Source organism: Acanthochromis polyacanthus, chromosome 6 (genome assembly GCF_021347895.1).
Source record: "Acanthochromis polyacanthus isolate Apoly-LR-REF ecotype Palm Island chromosome 6, KAUST_Apoly_ChrSc, whole genome shotgun sequence".
NCBI lineage: Eukaryota > Metazoa > Chordata > Actinopteri > Pomacentridae > Acanthochromis > Acanthochromis polyacanthus.
The window spans coordinates 24,637,256-24,652,731 of NC_067118.1; the positions used below are offsets into that span (position 1 = coordinate 24,637,256).

The 15,476-nt window shown below is 39.4% G+C and overlaps 1 protein-coding gene across 1 annotated transcript; it reads right to left on the bottom strand.

The window, feature by feature from the left end:
• Window positions 1-2,455: 2,455 nt before the first annotated feature.
• On the bottom strand, window positions 2,456-12,280 carry cbln4 (cerebellin 4 precursor). Its single transcript, XM_022189791.2, has 3 exons — window positions 11,160-12,280; window positions 9,646-9,762; window positions 2,456-7,699 (listed from the first exon to the last, which is right to left on the bottom strand). The coding sequence occupies exons 1-3, from the start codon at window positions 11,424-11,426 to the stop codon at window positions 7,502-7,504; spliced, it is 582 nt and encodes a 193-aa protein (XP_022045483.1). The 5' UTR covers window positions 11,427-12,280; the 3' UTR covers window positions 2,456-7,501.
• Between the last annotated feature and the right edge of the window lie 3,196 nt (window positions 12,281-15,476).

A 15,476-nucleotide genomic window follows, 5' to 3' on the forward strand; every position in this document is an offset into this window, starting at 1 on the left:
GGCGAGCTACCCTGGAACGAACTGGAACAGTCTGAAAAGATTCACCCCTTCACCACCCCACTCATTCACAGGCCTCAAGCCTCTTCCCTTCCACAATGGTGAGGTAGGACTTGTTTAGATTTGTGTAGGACTTGTTTGGACTGGTTTCACATTGTTTGGACTTGTTTGGACTGGTTTCACATTGTTTGGACTGGTTTTGACTTGTTTGATGGACTTTGTTCCGTGGATGAAGTAGCTTAACACCCCCATTAGCAAAAATGGAAACGCACTCACCTGAATTAAAACCCTTTAAGCTTCAGTGTACCGCCGGCGGTACACCTACTAATTTGCATAGGAATTTCAAGAATGTCCGACGGGTGCAAACGCGATTATACAAACACTATACACCGATGGAAAGCTTAGATTCTCATGAATCCGCCGGTATAAACCACTTTCAGATGCGATTACCACAGCGGGTGAGAAAAACACATTTGTCCGACAAAAACAAATATTCATCCATCCGTTCTCTATACACGGCTTCAACGCACACAGCGCGACTCACATTTCCGGGTTTATTATTACACACACAAAAAAAGATTCTACAAAAAACGGCCATAATCCAACCTTTTACATCCAGATGACACAAGCCAGTAAACTATTTTGTCCAAAACATGTCCTGAAGTCGGTATAAAATCCCCGAATCGGTCGTTTTCAAGGAAATGCACCTCCCGATGCACGTCCAATATTCCCCGTATTTTTCGTAATTTTTTTTATTTAAAAATAGAATATTAGCGATTTTTTGTACTGAAAACGGCTGGAAATGACTGAAGCTTAAAGGGTTAAGAACTGTTGTTGCACTAGTGAGTGGAACATAGCACACAGTCACTTTAAATCGTTTAAAGTGAAGCTGCTGTGTTATGGTTGAATTGCTTGAATTACAGGTGAATGTTTAATTTTTTCTGACTTTCTGTTTTTGTTTTATTTTGATCATTGTTCTACCTTGATATATTCAAGTATTTTCTGTTTATTATTTTAACCTGATTTCTGTGTTGTGTTTATTAATTTTCACACTGCTCCCAGAGCCGACCCTTTTCCCTAACCTAGCCCTTAGCCCACTTAATGGTAGCATATTTTCATTACAAGTGGTACACTTATCTGTTCACACATGGCTGTTGCAGTTTATAACATAGATGCTTCCTCTACTCCTTTCTCAGCCAGTCTATCTCCTGCGTCCAAAATGTGAACTTTTCAGTCCTCAAAGGAGTGTCTCTTATCTTTTTATATGCAGATGAACTGTTGTCTTGGATCTCCATGTGTTTGAGGGGCGCTTGTTTAGCATCGCCTGTGTATAAGTCTGTGCACTCCTCACTGCATTGGACTGCATTCACAAATTATTTTTACATGTTTAGAAATCCAGAGAGTGACAGATTTGCTGGGTCTGATCACAGCTGTTGTCCATGTGAACAGTTTAATAAACCATCAGTGTTGCAATTTTACATATAAAGATGGCAATCTATTATCGTAAAAGGTGCCTTGGAATGCCTGTACTTTATACCTCAGCTCTCTTAAAACAATTTAATTGATTTCTTTTTTTAATATTGCAGCATATATACGTGTTTTAGATATACACCAGTCTTTGTGGTGGTGTGTGAAGCTGTGAGAGCAGAGCTGCACAGTACTAATGCCATTTGCAGCATCTGCGTCACAAGATTTATAAAAAGCTATGCAAAGCTGTAATACGGCACATGTTCATGCAAATTAAGTGTTGTTTTTTGTTTGTTTTTTTTAAAACACTTAAAAAAACCAAACACTGGTATTATAGACACCTTTACCCACACCTGGAATGATTTTTTTTTTTATGTGCTAGCTTTATAAGAGGCTCATGTTTTGTTTTACTTGGATTAATGCAGAGTTATAATTCAGTTCAGGGGTTATATGTCCCGCTGGATGCAATCAAAGTGAATAGTGCTCTGCATATCTCAAACCAAGTGCTGGAAACAATCTACTTAAAGTGCTACACTGCTTAGAGACAATATATTCAATCACACCTCAATATTGTCCTCTGAATCGCCGGAAGAAAGGTCAGAATTAAGCTTGAAATTCAACACAGCACACCTGCCGCCATAGCTTTGAGGACAGTAAGAACTAGTGTTGTTTAAATCCTCTTTTCTCCACCAGAGTTTTGTCCCACAGCCACACAGTCGTAAAACCACAGAGTGTAAGGTTCCCTGGATGACCTTCTGTTTGCTGCTTAATGAAATTCATGTAAAATCAGGAGATGTGCAGTTTACTTAAAATGACTTTCTGCCAGGATCTTTCTTATCTCGTAAAGTCAATCTGACAGCCTGAACACATCTGGAAACAAACCAAGCTGCAGCGGCAGATAATCTCCCCGCAAATGATTGTGGGATCAGATTCGCTAATGGGAGGTGTTATTGCTTTTTCAACATGCAACACAAACGCCAGAGAACAGGAGTCAACACGTTTACCACCGCTTTAATTTCAAATGAATACATGTTAGATTAAAGGCCATCAGAAACCTCTGTTCATCCATTAGTCGCACTATGTATCAAATACAAATGACACGGTTAGCATGTCTCTTTTTAATTTAGAAATGCTTGGTATTCATGGAAGTGTAGCACCCCAGTACATCCTGCACCAAACAAGACGAAAGTTGACAATCTGATGCATGCCAAATTATGACTCAGAGCTACAATATGTTATGATATAATTGGATAGATTTTTTTTGTGGGTGTTATTGTATCTCAAAAGTGGTGAAACAACTTCATAAGCAACCCACAATCTGCTCTGTTACAGCTACACGGTCAGGTCGGCCTGTTTACTCCGAACTTGCGCTTATGACTTTGGGAAGGTTTTGAGCTTTATTGTGTGTCAGCGGTTCCCAAAATATGCTTTGATGGAACTCGAATCTGCTCATCCTGTCGTACTTTTAATAAGCACACGTCCTGATCATTGGGGAATCACAGCATACAACTGCGAACATTTAATATTCACTTTATATTTACACCATTCTGTGCATTTGAAATACCACCCTCCTTTTCTCTCCCAACACCGCGAGGACAACCTGCACAAAAGAAAGAAATCTGCTCTTTTGTGTCCTATATGGATATAATAGAAATTCATAGCATCAGTTTCCACAGAGGCTGAGCTTGAATACTTATTAATTCTTCTGTGATTTAGGGCAGTTCCCTGAGCCCGTCCTTTACTTATCACTGGTTGATTTGTAAGGAGAAAGGAATCAAAGAGCCAACATCGGCTGTTTCTATTAGTAAAATAGAATACAATAATGGGTTTCAATATTGAAAGCAGACTGACGTCCAAATTGAAAACAAGCAAAAAGAAAGGAAAAAAGCCCGCAAAATATAATTTTTGGATACGGAAAGGTATAATGAGAAAAGTAACATTACAAAGTCTGAAAAAGTGAGATAACTACATGCAAATGCAAACCGACTCGTTTTACGCCTTCTTTCATCAGGTGTCATTCTTCACCTTTAGAGACCTCCTGTCAAGATATATTTTTGAATAATGCAGCTGCAAAGGGAAGTGTAGCAGGAGGAATCAGCTGCACAGGCTGAATAACCCTGGACTAGCTCGCATTGTCTTCACAATGTCTTAGTATGATTTCATTCTCTTGAGGGGAAAAAAAAAAATTATAAACTTTAAAAAATTATAGCACTGAAAATGTGGACTTGTGTTTTGGTGATTTTTTCTTTTTTTTTTTTCTTTTCCAGTGGTTTCTGCTGATGGAAAAAAACATTCCATCACCACCTGGCACTGACTGCATATTTCAACTGAGCTGAAAAATATTGTGGTGCTCAGTTTGCTGTAACCTATTTATAATACATTGACTGGGTGGTTGAGAACACATGGCAAAATGTGTGGATTGAAATTGGTGAAATGATAAAAGGTTGTGCAGATGTAGCATTTAGAAAAAAAAATAGAACTTAAGCAAGAAGAAAAGGACATTTGCCTTAAAAGCAGCAAAGGACAGACGGTAGTCTTTGCTTGAGCTGTAATATTACAAACTGAAGTGACTTGATTCTGCTGGGAAATAAGTTCTACAATCGCAGACATTTATTCCAACTGCAACACATTTCACTATGTAAATGAAAACATTTTGCAATCATAATTTAGGTAAATATTATGTTTACATGTGATATACTGATCTATGGAGGCTGGAGTATGCTACAAGGAAATACAACATATGTTTACATTTGCATTTAAATTAGACAATTAATAAATTGTGAGACAAGCTTATTCAGATCAGTAATTATATTAATGAATGATAAATATATTTATGCATCTTGAACATGATCGACATGTTTGATTTGAGGTTTTTCATCTATGATTGTCGGTTCTCATCACATACAGGCAGTTTGTGCCACCATAACAATAAAAGGAGTTCTGTCCCAGTGAAGCAACAGGAGCCCTGATTTGTTCATTTAAAAAAAATAAAATAAATAAATAAAATTTAAAAAAGTGGAGCTTTTTAATGATGACTGGCCGGTGACAAATGATGATAAATCTTTTTATCCTTCCATTTTTAAAAACCACAAACTTTTATTCATCATTTAATGCCAGAATTCCTCAATACATTAATTAACACATTAATGTATACAAATAATACATGAATTTAAAAACATTTAATGAGCAAGTTAGACCTTTCGAACCCATAGATTTACATTTACATTATATAAATACAAAATTAAGTAAAAAATAATTAACTACTGAAGCTATAAGCATTTCGGGGGCACAGTCCAGCTTCCACAGTGATAATGAGTTCACCAATGTGTGCAAACACAAATGTAATATAGACACAAAAAAATCGATTATTTCAGTTTAGCAAAATAAATAAACACAGCGTGAAAAAAGTAATTGCAGGGGGATTTGATAAAGGCTGCCAGTCTTTGAAAAGAAAAAAAACTTTTAAGCAGACTTCTATCAGTGGATATATTTGCAGTATTAATTTCAGCCTTATTTTCTTCAGCTGTCGGTATGAAATGTGACACAACTGTAACTGTAAATCTTCATGAGGCTTGTTAAGATGAACACTTTCATTTCTGTTTTTAACTGAAAGCTGGAAAAAAAATCACTTCCCTTCAACGCTTCTTTTCTGGTTACGAGATGTGACAGTGATGCCAAAGGCAACTTATCAATCACTGACATAAATATGTAAACATCTAACGCACAGAAACATGAATTTGATGAGTGAAAGTGAGCACCCAAAACACTTCAGAGAGGTTCAAGCTAATGAGGGTGTGGATTATCGTCTCAGGGTGAAATAATGATGTAAATAAGCTCTCCTAAGGTTGATTTTAACAATGCAGCTGCACACTGCACCAGCACTGCAGTGAGGACACTAACTCTGCTGTAGACATGAAGGGGAGAGCCATTATATTCTGTAGGCGCAGATTGAGCTCAAGAGCAACAATTAAGGAGTTTATTAATTCATCAGTTATCCCAGGCTGCCCAGTGGACGCCGTTTATGTTCGCCGACTGTGACAGGAATCTGTTTATTATCAGCATGTTAACCAATTAAGGTTCTCAGATGCCTATTAAACTTTATTGACGTCCATAAACCATGAATTGACTTCCATATAATCTATTATACAGACACAGCTATAAATTTTCTTTAGACTACAAATTTTCAACAGTAAATATATTTTGCCGCCTTAATTATGTGTCTATTCAATAGCATCAGATTTGTTTACCTGTAATAATAACTCTTAGAATACAGTTTCCAGCGTTTGTACGATTATGTTGAGGTACTCAGAATTTTAAGGTCAGGGAAAGACTGTGGTCTTAAATACTGAAAAAGGCAACAGTGACTTGAAGCATAATTTATTTTATTCACATCCAACCAAAACGGTTATCTTTCCCTAATCTTACATCGGCAATATATGGGGGGGTTTTTGTCTTTTTTTTTTTTTTTTTGGCCACTTGGGTCAACACAACCATATCGTAAACAAAACCTTGACGGGCAGAATCATCTTTTATGCTGATGAAGTTGTCCGCTCAGAGCTGCCTTTTAATACACTACTGAAAACGCATGAAGAGCAATTTTAGCATTCATTTGGAGTGAATGTGAGTCCAATGTTTGCTCTTCTTTTAGCTCTGTTTTTGGTCTCCATCTCTGGTAAAGGCGCTACATGTTAACCAGCTAGTTGCTAACAGTGTGCTGTTTGTTGCTGGGCAGCGTACAATACGATACTGCCAGCTGTGGCCGAGAACAGCATGTAAAGCAAACTTCTTGAGGGTAACTGCGTAGCTGTGGGTTCATAAACAAAACCTTTCCAATGGAAGCAGGACTGTTTGCTTCAAATATAGCTGAGTGAAATGTGCCTTTGTTGCCTAAACCTAATCATATTTAGGTATGAACCACAGACTCTCAAACGAAGTAGTCACTGAAGATAATATTGTGACTGAACATAAACCAGGCAGGAATAGTTACCCTGTAATGTAGGTGGCAAGCAAATTTGATGAAGTATATGCCTTCAAGGAAGAAAGTAAACTGACCATTATTGCTCAACAAAAAGACAATCTAAGTGTCAGCGGTGAGCCTAATTGATCAAACATGATGAAGCCTGATCATGGATGGATAGTCACACAACAGGCTTGTAGGCACTCAAACCGTCCCAACCCGGTACTGCCTTCAGTTGTGGTCATTGTACATCTTTTTGTGGTCAGGTCTACTCATAGTATTTTTTGTGCTGCTGTGTCCCTTCGTGGTTGCTTTCGGTCAGTTGTAGTCATTATTAGTATCTCTTTGTGGTCACTTTATCTTTTTGTAGCTGTTTCGTGTCTCTTTCTTGTCATTTTGTCTCTTTTTGTATAATCTCTGAGTAGTCTCTTCTATGCTGTTGTGGTCGTTTCGCATCTCTTTGTGGTTGTTCTGTCTTTGGGTAGTCAGTTTGTGTCTCGGTGGTTAAGTTGGATCTCTTTGTGGCCCATTTCCATTTATCTGTAGTTGTTTCGTGCCTCTTTGTGGCCTTTTTGAGCCAATTTGTCATAATTTTGTTTTGCTAATTAGCGACCTACGCCACTACCATTTGGCTCCAGCAAAGACATTCTCCGTTGTGAATATTTATGCAAGTAACAGAGGCATATACAGCTCACACCCAAAAGGCAGATGTACTTGAATGCAACAGCTGTCATGAAAAAAAATTAGTATGCTAAACATATTCCAACAAGTCAAAGTTTGAAAAGTAGTTTTGGGATGTTTTAGTGTTCCTCTCTGAGGCTGCTTGAGTGACAGGAACATACAGTAGCGATAGGGAACATTTCAAGCCTCTTTCATCTGGACGGGGACTCAGCTCTTCCAGAGAATGTGAACAATTTCCAAAGTCTTCTTTCCTTTCTCTGTTTTGATCCATTTCCATCCATCATTTTTCACCCATTTGGCAAGATCCAACAGATGCAGCAGCAATGTTTTGATTATACTGTGACAACACATTATGAAGAAGTCAGTAAGCTTACAATCTTCTTTTTTTTTTTTCTTTTTTTACAGAGGGAACACAAGAAAGCCAGAAAATGTTGAGTACTGCCATCCACCAACTAGGTTTCCTTTCTCCAGCTTAAGGTAGACTTTGTCCTCTTTTTCAAGATAGAGCAGAACTCCATTGGTGGCAGCCTCGCGAGTTACATCTTTGTCACCCGCAAAGGCAGAGATGACTGGTTTCCCGTTCAACATCAAGTTCACCTGGATAATCCAACAGAAGCAACAATTAGCAATAATGAAGGAAATGTGAAAGAGATGTTTTAGCAGAGTTTACTTCTAGTGTATCAGATAAAAAGGGAAAGAATTTCAGCTTTATTTACATCATGTAATGACCCGTTTATTTGTATTCACATAGAGAAAGTTCCCACATGAAAGTTCCCAGTCTGTACGCAAGCACAATAAACATCCTCTCACTTTTGTGACCACTTCCAGGTACAATCTTTACCATGAACCTGCAGAAGCAGCACCCTGCAAAAATATCTATCAAATGACCCAGTGTTAATGTCCAGAATTATCACTGGTGATGACAGCTTTGATCTACAGCCACGACCCAAACACCAAGCAGCAGATTTTGCAACGCAAAAGCAACACTGATGGGAGCGATCATTCCCGATAGGTAGACTGTCAAAGTTGCGTTCTACTGCAAAGTCTTGAACTGTCTGACGAATAACATTTGAACTGTGGCAAAATGGGTGCTCTATTGTGACATTGCACCTAATCACAACACAACATTCAAGTTTTTTGGCTGCACTAAGACAATCGTCATTCTCCACTAGTTCTACTCTCCAGATTTCTCTCCCTACGATTTCCTCCTTTTCCACAAAATGCAATTCTAGGTAAATGGTCACCATTTTTACAGTGTGGAAGAGACTGAGACCCTACCATGCTTGGAGTATGGAGCACGCTAAATAGCATGGGTAACATATGAAATATATACCATTATTGTTGGTGGAGGAAACACTCCAGTGGTTTTCCCTGTTGTTTTTTTTTTTTTATTTTTCCAAGAGCTCCTCTGGGGGCGACAGAAACATCTACTCGGCAGACAATTCCTGACTGACACTTAAATAGCCAATCATCGTCCTCCGATCTGGTGCAGCTCACTTCAAAGACTCAAGCTTAATCAGTCAGCACCAGTGTGCTGATGCTTGTCGTAAACTGAAAATGACGAATGCAAGAACCCAAGACTTCTAATTTAACATAATCTTTCCAAAAATCCCTTCAAGAGACCCATTTTTTATAAAGCCTCTAACTAAAAGATCGTGACTTGGATCAACTGGACATCCGGACATTGCTCAATCAGACAGCAAACTAACTTAAACCTTACATCCAAACTTATAATTGGTACAAGACAAAGGCTCACCGGATGCAGCCATGCAAACAATGGGAACAAATACTGCAGAGACTGTTAGGGGACAGGAAACATGTGTCTGAGAAAACTAAGAGTAGCAGTGCAGCAACTACTGGATATTAATCTGACCTCAGCCATGTGATTTTCTTTTTATAGTATGTGAAGTTTCCTAGAAACATTTTATTGGCACACCTTATTAAATCATATTTGTGCAGATACTTGTATAATAATAATGGCAACTCATTAATTTTCAACAAGAGATTCAACACGATTTTAAATGCAAATGAAATTCTTATTAATTCCATCATCATGGAGATTAAAAACCTGATGATCAAGCAGGTTCTTTCAAACCTGTCTACTTTTTTTCATGTCATAACATTATGGGATTTTTGAGCTGTGTGTTCAATGTGTTTGGGTATGTCTTGGATTTTTTTTTCCACTGCCAACTTCTGTTTTAATTCTCTCTTGTGGATTACTTCCAAAAAAATGAAATGAACAAAATAAACATTCAGTCAAAAAATGTCAGGTTAAATATTAAAATTAGGTTACACTGTTTTTATATTGGTGAATCAAGTGGTACCACTGCTTTTAGAATATTTTGAGATATTACAGGCTAAAGGTCCAAATTATACATTCCAGTAATAATGCTGTTGAGTATTTTGCATTTAAATTAAAATGTAAGCCTGAGCCTCACATCCCTGCAGTCATAATTTCTAGTTTGTCTCTAAAGCAGAGATGTTGTCCCAGTCCAAAACTGTTCTACAGCTGTACTAGTGTGTGAAGCAAACGGAAACGATACCTGTATGGTCTGGCTCTGGTACACTTTAATCACATGGAAGTTGAAACTGTAGACTCCTTTTCTCGGGGATAAAAATACTGATTCAAACGTGAAGTAGTTTCCTATATTCACAAGAACCTGTGAGAGGAAGGAAAAAGAAAAACCCACATTGTGACAAAGGTGTTTATATAGCCAGCTCTTCAACAAAGGCTTTAATTTCACTGGGGCTTTAGGATTAAATATTTAGATAGGAAATCAGCCATGCACACTTCACTGTTTCTGGCTATGAGGCTTCCCTCCTGGTCAGACACAGAGTGAGTGTGACACACTTCAAAAAACATCTAATTCAACCTTTCTTCTCAATGGACTCCAACCCTGGATCTAAATTTCCGACTCCCGGGAAAAAACTACCGGTAAGTGCTTAAAGTGGAGGCAAAATAAAATCAAATCAAATCAGCAGATTGAATAAACAAATTCCACTTTTGGAGCAGCGATAAGGACTTTTTTGCACACAGTCAGCCGCCTGAGAAGAATCTGATGAATCCAAATGTACAGAATCACCAGATGACTATTAGAGGCTGTGATAAATAAATAAATAATCTGACTTTTGCATGCTCAAAATGATCCAACCTGAAAATGTCAGTCGGCATATACGGCATGGCACTTAACAGTGTCTCAGGAGTGTCACTGAAAGGCTTTAAGCGAGCTACAGTCTAATTAAGCAGACAGTATTTTAAGTAATGAGGAAAATGAACTTATTTGCATGATAATTGATGGCGGCAGAAAAGGCTTCCCTCAGTATCTGCAGAGTCCCTCACACTTGAATCCCACCTGTTCCAGACCACTGCAGACTCAGCCAGGACCTTTGACTGCAAAATGTTGCTTTCACAGCAACAGCGTGCACATGATCTACACCAATCAGATAACTTGCAGAGTTTTCTGACAGCAAAAAGATCCCGTTATGTAATTCAGATGAGAGGCCAGAGGATCAGTTGAGCGATGCAAACACCTTACGCTGCCCACCGGTACATGACTAATCAAATTCTTGTTGTTTGTGCCGTTGCTTGATTTGTTTGGGTGTATTTATGTAGGCTAGGTGCGCGCGCGCGCGTACGAGCACGCGCGTGCGTGCGTGTGTGGTGGTGGTGGCGGAGGGGGGTAGCTTGAGGCAAAAAAGATGATGTGCAGGCTCTGCAGGATGCCCGCCCTCAGACACAATCCACTCACTTTCCAACCTGCTCGCGTGTGATATGAGAACAATATCCACACGCCAAAATCAAGCAGCTTCAAACTAAAGTCTGGGGTGCAGCTACACTCAAACCTGCACTAATGCTCTGTATCACAAGTCAGAACTGAGCTACAGGATGAACGTTTCTTGCAAAAAACATTAAAAAAAGAAGAAAAGACCAAAGGACTAAATTTGATTTGGAAAATACTCGGTTAAACACAGGAAAGATGAATTGCAAAGTGCAACCAAAGGCGCATTCAACCACTTTTTCTTTTCTGACATTAGTGTTGTTCAGAAGGGTCTTAACCTGGTCGAAGTAGATTATTCTTGTTTTGTTGCTCATCTCCGACGGCTCGTGGTTGTTGCTCCGGACTGCAGAGAAAGCCACCTTGGAGTTGGCGGCGCGCACGGAGATGCCGAGCGGAGAGGATGAAGCCTTCCAGTCCGTGGCCGGGTTCGAGTCGCACACCACGAGGCACTTGCCCTCCAGGACGATCGGTTCCGTGTCATTCTGAGCCCTGGCAACCTCAGAGATCACAGTCCAGCTGAGAATCAGGATGAGGGAGTTCACCATGGCTCGCGCTCTCTGTGACAGCTGTGGCAGCGCCGATTCGGGGAAAAAGAGAGACCGTCTCCTGCACCGCACCAAGTTTCCGAGTCCCTCCGCTGGTCTCCCCCGCCGCAGACGCGTCTGACGCTGTGATTTTCTCTTATTGGATCCAGAGATGTGCCATATCCGAGCCTAGCATCAACAAATAAGAATCCTTATTAGGTCTAAATCTTCTTTTGCAAACAAGCGGGAAACACAGAAATCACCGTTTGTTGTCTGCTCGTCTCATTTTCAGGTAGACTTTTATTGAAGACAAAAGTAGAGCATGCGGTATTTTTAATGGATGAATGTTCCAGTTGGAGAAGGGAATCAGTCGATAAATCGTCCATAGCCTTCACTCCCACTCCAAATAACGCGTCTGACAGCAGCTGTTCCCGCAGTGATGTGCTGCCTGTGTGCGCGCTCAGCCATCCACTTTACGCACGCACATGTGGCAGAAGTTATAATTAACTGCCCCGGCGTAATTTTCCCAAAGCTTACATCGGCTAATTCTCTATAAAATAAGCACAATCCAAAGTAAATAACTGCCTTTGTTAATTATGAAAAGTGCAAAGATACACTGCGGGTATATATTGGCAGTTTTGATGGTCTTTTACGAAGATTAATCCATGAAATATTTATCCCCAAACACATTTGACGATTTCCCAGTTTTAAGTGTCTCTGTAGCAGAAGCACATTACTGAATCTGCCCTCAAGCAAGAGTTTCACTTCCTTAGTATCTCCAGAGCTCCCTGTCCACTCTGACTCTAGGTTTCATTGTAATGTGGTGACTCATCATAATCTCATGGCTCAGGTGGGCTGCAAGTCTTTCAGGTTTGACTTAAGGCGCTGATGTTTCACACAAGTCAGTGATGATACCTTTACTCTTTATATGCTCCTCTCAGTGACATCATCCTTGAATCCCAGGGCTGCCTTCACTGTTCGTGCAGCCCCAACAAAACTGAAGTGTCTGCAGCAAATCTGTGAAACTGGAAGGCAAAAAGCTTTAGTTGAAAGACTTTCACTTCATATTCTGTAGTAGAATATCTTTAATAACCTGGAGGGATTTCATTTGGCGTATTAGGATGTAGGATGGAAACGCTGATCTCTCAGGAATATCTGATGTAAAACACTTGTCTGTCTTTGTATGCTGCGGTAAATCAACAAGCTGCCCAAAGTGTCCTGTGAGGATTTCGACGAGCGATTAGTGGCATGAGCACGTCACCTCTGTCCTTGTGTCACTCAGCTCCCCATAAAAAAACAGATCAATTTTAACGTCCTTCCTCTGACTTACCAACTGCTACATAGTTTGGCTCCCTCAGCCTGCTGCAGCATCAAATGAATCAAAGATAGTTTTGTATTTTTCTGAGGTGAGGGTTCAGTTGCAAGTCAAGCTTTTTATTGATTAATTTAGCTACAGAGATAAAGTGGAATTTTGTATTAATGCAGAAGATAGATTTTTTTTTTTCCAGTATAATTGTTATTCACCATTTAATCATGGTCAATTGAACTTTTTTGACATCAATTTCCAAAAATAATCTCATGTCAAAATGAAAACAGATTTCTTCAAAGTAGTGTCAATTAACAGTATAAAATGTAAAATAAGTGACTACATTAATGTTCACCCCCTTCAAGTCAGTATTTAATAGATGCACCTTTGGCCAAGCACAAAATCTCAGTTGGATTGAGGTCTGGGCTCTGACTCAGCCACTCCAGAATGTTGTCCTTGCTGTCTTTAAACCATTTCTGTCTTGTTTTGGCTCTATGCTTCGTGTCATTGTTTGCTGGAGAACAAAATCTTCCCCAAAGTTGCAGTTCTCTTGCAGACTGCATCAAGTTGTCCAAGATTTCTCTACACTGTGCTACATTCATTTTACCCTCTACCTATACAAGCCTTTCAGGGCCTGCTGAAAAGAAGCACGCCCACATCATTATGCTGCCACCTCCATGCCTCTTTGCGGGGGGACCAGAGAATATTCCTCCGCTTGACTTGAGTCTCCTACATGCCTTCTGGCAAACTCTAGTCAAGATATAATGTGAGCTTTTTTCCAACATTGGCTTTATCTTTTTGCCACTCTCGCAACAGACAACAGTTGCAGTCTCTTCCACCTCAGTCATTGAGGCCAGTGACTCCTTCAGAAGAGTCATAGGTGTCTTGGTGGCCTCCCTCGCGAGTCTCTTTCTTGCATGGTTACTTTTTAAGGATGGTCTGCTGTATTCTTTCTATTTCTCTTATGATGGATTTATCTGTACTCTTGGGGACATTCAGTGAAATTTTCTTGTGTGCATCTCCTGACTTATGCTTTTCAATAACCTTTTCAGTAAGCTGCATAGAGTGTGTTTGGATTTGAGATGCAGTCAGGATGGATGGATAGATGGATAGATAGATGGGAAGCAGATGTTGTAAAACTAAAAAGGGCCTGAATTTTGAAATGCATATTTGATGTTGGGCATTCATTTGCTTTCTCATTAGTCCATAATTATGAATGCAGCTTTTTGATCTCTGTGGCTGAACAACAACAGATCATAAGGTTACTCCGTTGGAAGTGGAAAAATATGGCATAATCAAGCAAACAGCCAACAACCAAATGGATCTGAGCACAAATCAGCCTGTGCCAGCACACACTGTGGTGAAAAGTGTTTCGCAGATAAATGTTTGCAGTTGAGTACAGCTTGTCATTAACTGATTTCAGGTGTTCTGTGCATGAAAAAATGACATCAGTACATCACTGCAGTTTTTATGTATTCACTGTTATTTCCAACGTACTGGGGAAAAATGTGAGCTGATTAAATGCTGCACTGTTCGTCATTACTTCAGAAGAAAGAAGGCAAGAAAAGAAGCATCCTCACGCTGTCCCATTTGCATCGAGTACAGTAATTTAGTATCTAACTACAGAGATAACTGGATGAATGATTTGATATTTTAGATCCTTGATTGCAGCTAAATCCAACTTCACTTGTCGGCCTTGTCTTGTTCTGGGCATCAAACTATCTGAAAGGCAACCTGAGGATATCAACACCTCAACCTGAAAAGCATCCATTGCGCAAGACTTGTCATCACTCAGCTCTGACAATCTGTGTCTCACATTGTGTGCCTAATGTCGTGAATGTCAATATGTTGCCATGGTAATGGAGTTTGCAGAGCGGAGAGGCAATGCTTGTGATGTGCCAAGTAACACCATCCTTGGCAGTTTTCCAGAGGGCAGAAAAGTTTTCTGATTTCTGTTTAAATCTGAAGTAGCATGATGGCTGTTAGCTGACCAGAGCCCCTTTTTGTGAGAAAAACTTCCATTTAATTTAATACTTAAATACCAAATAATCCTTGGAGCTTTGGGTCACAATGACTTCACAGAATAATGATGCAAAAAAAACAAATCCTTAAAATACAAATCCAGTGTGAAGATAACAATTGTTGGCTTTTCCTGAATGCTCTAACTGTAAGAACTTTTTTCTTAAAATTTTTGTTGAAAATCTTTTCTAGCCGTGGCAGATACAAAAGATCAACACAGACAGCGAATGTTCTGTTTATGGTTGTACACACTGATTTACAGTGATTAAGTAAATTTTTACATGCCGACTTTTCGTGCTACTTTCTGCTTAAAACAATTGTTAGTGATTTGTTGTTTGCTGATGAAATAATGAGTTCACACAATCCATGTACTGTTGTCTCGTAACTGTCAGCAAACTGTGCCTCTTTTGGAAAAGCTGTTTACTCTCAGACACAGAATGAGTAAAATCTATGGTGACAGTGGCCATCAAGCTACGATAGCGTCCTTCACCATAGACTCTCTGGATTTCTGTTTCTCTGAGGCCAGTGCTGTCAAGACCAGTTGAGATGCAAAGTGGAAGGAGTGACGGTGGAAATCGCTGATTCTATTGACTCTTCCAATATTACATGAGAAACAGTTGGAGTTCTTTAGTGGCTTGGATTGGTATGGAAAGTCTCTCAGTTAAATGATCATTACATAGTATCAGCAACTGCATAAAAATAACATGGCTCTGATTTAAAAAAAAAAAAAAAAAAAAAAAAAAAAA

Coding starts and splice junctions, on each gene's coding strand:
- cbln4 (XM_022189791.2), bottom strand. CDS start 11,426: ATGGTGAACTCCCTCATCCTGATTCTCAGCTGGACTGTGATCTCTGAG. Junction 9,763..11,159: donor GAATAATCTACTTCGACCAG/GTTAAGACCCTT, acceptor TTCCTCTCACAG/GTTCTTGTGAATATAGGAAA. Junction 7,700..9,645: donor ACCAGAGCCAGACCATACAG/GTATCGTTTCCG, acceptor TGGATTATCCAG/GTGAACTTGATGTTGAACGG.